Source organism: Gavialis gangeticus, unplaced genomic scaffold (assembly GCF_001723915.1).
Source record: "Gavialis gangeticus isolate Ggan-Ray unplaced genomic scaffold, GavGan_comp1, whole genome shotgun sequence".
Lineage (NCBI taxonomy): Eukaryota > Metazoa > Chordata > Crocodylia > Gavialidae > Gavialis > Gavialis gangeticus.
This window is the reverse complement of record NW_017729022.1, coordinates 75,078,477-75,079,659: the sequence shown is the minus strand read 5'-3', so window position 1 is coordinate 75,079,659 and position 1,183 is coordinate 75,078,477. Positions and strand designations below refer to the sequence as shown.

Sequence of the window (1,183 nt, the reverse complement as noted above, 5' to 3'; positions counted from 1 at the left end):
GGGGGGGGGGGTGCACTCCACAGTTCAAAAACCTCTGGTCTACGCGGTTGCAGTCATATACTGTTTGATTTGTAGTGTAGACACATTGTCTATATAAAAAGCTTTGGGTGAGAAGGGGGTTTAGTTTTAGCTAAATACTATTAGATCTTGGTCATATCGGAGAAAAGGTATATATTGCATTAAAAGGCGCTTGTTAAAATGTTTCAAATAAAAATATCAATGGTTAATACTTGGATATTTTTTCTAGAAAAGTCTAAAGATTGCATTCTTATTCATGCCTGTTTTCTGATTCCTAGGAAGCTACTTTGCCAAAGATGCTTCTTATTCCCATGGATATTGTGACCCCAACAGTAGCCACAAGACCATGTTTGTGGCTCAAGTGCTAGTGGGAGACTTTGTTCAAGGAAGTACAGAGTACCTGCGGCCTCCTTCCAAGCCAAAAAATCCAAACCGTTTTTATAACAGCTGTGTTGACAATCCAGAGTGTCCCTCGGTTTTTGTCATTTTTGAGAAGCATCAGATTTATCCAGCCTATATAATAGAATATGTTGAAAGGAGCAGTTGTGTGATCTTGTAAGGGACAGCAGTGGTTTATCTAAATGGCAACACTTAAATGATTTTGCACATTCCACATTTTTAAGAATATAGAATATATTGTAGCAGATTGTTGTGACACAGACTCTTCTTTTGGATGTTTTAAAAAAAAAACTTGATTTGCAACCAAATGGAAGCAGCCAACCTCAAAAGACTGACCTCTTGGTATGTGGCTAATTACACATGACTGATACAGCACCTGCTCTCAGCTGTGCTGGTGGATTAGAGCGAGATGTAGGTGAGGAATGCAGGAGAGCACATGGCCCACTGCCACGCAACGGAGTATTACAAGCTGGAAAAGATTCCTAACGTGCAGCGGAGATAAGGCTAGTCTTTCCTGCCTCCAGAAAAAGACTAGCACCTACACTTGTTATACATCGAGCCACAACCATTGGTGCATATGTAGGTCTGCTCAAAGGAGAAACAAAACATGCATTAAGCTCTTACTTCATTGAAGTTCTATATGGGAAAGCTTTTTACTGTGTGTTTTTTCTTCTCACCCTTGCTGTTCTAGCTAGGTCAGGATTCCTCCCATAAGAAGAAACATGCAGTATCCACAGGCAAATTTCCAGGACATCTGAGTCCTAAT

The 1,183-nt window shown here is 40.3% G+C and overlaps 1 protein-coding gene across 1 annotated transcript in view; it reads left to right on the top strand.

Moving 5' to 3' along the window:
* Positions 1-710, top strand: part of PARP12 (poly(ADP-ribose) polymerase family member 12) — a 24,008-nt gene extending 23,298 nt beyond the window's left edge. The window contains exon 8 of the mRNA XM_019515399.1: positions 297-710. Within this exon, the coding sequence (XP_019370944.1) occupies positions 297-577 (281 nt within the window). The 3' untranslated portion in view covers positions 578-710. The remainder of the gene's footprint in view (positions 1-296) is intronic.
* The last annotated feature ends 473 nt before the right edge of the window (positions 711-1,183 follow it).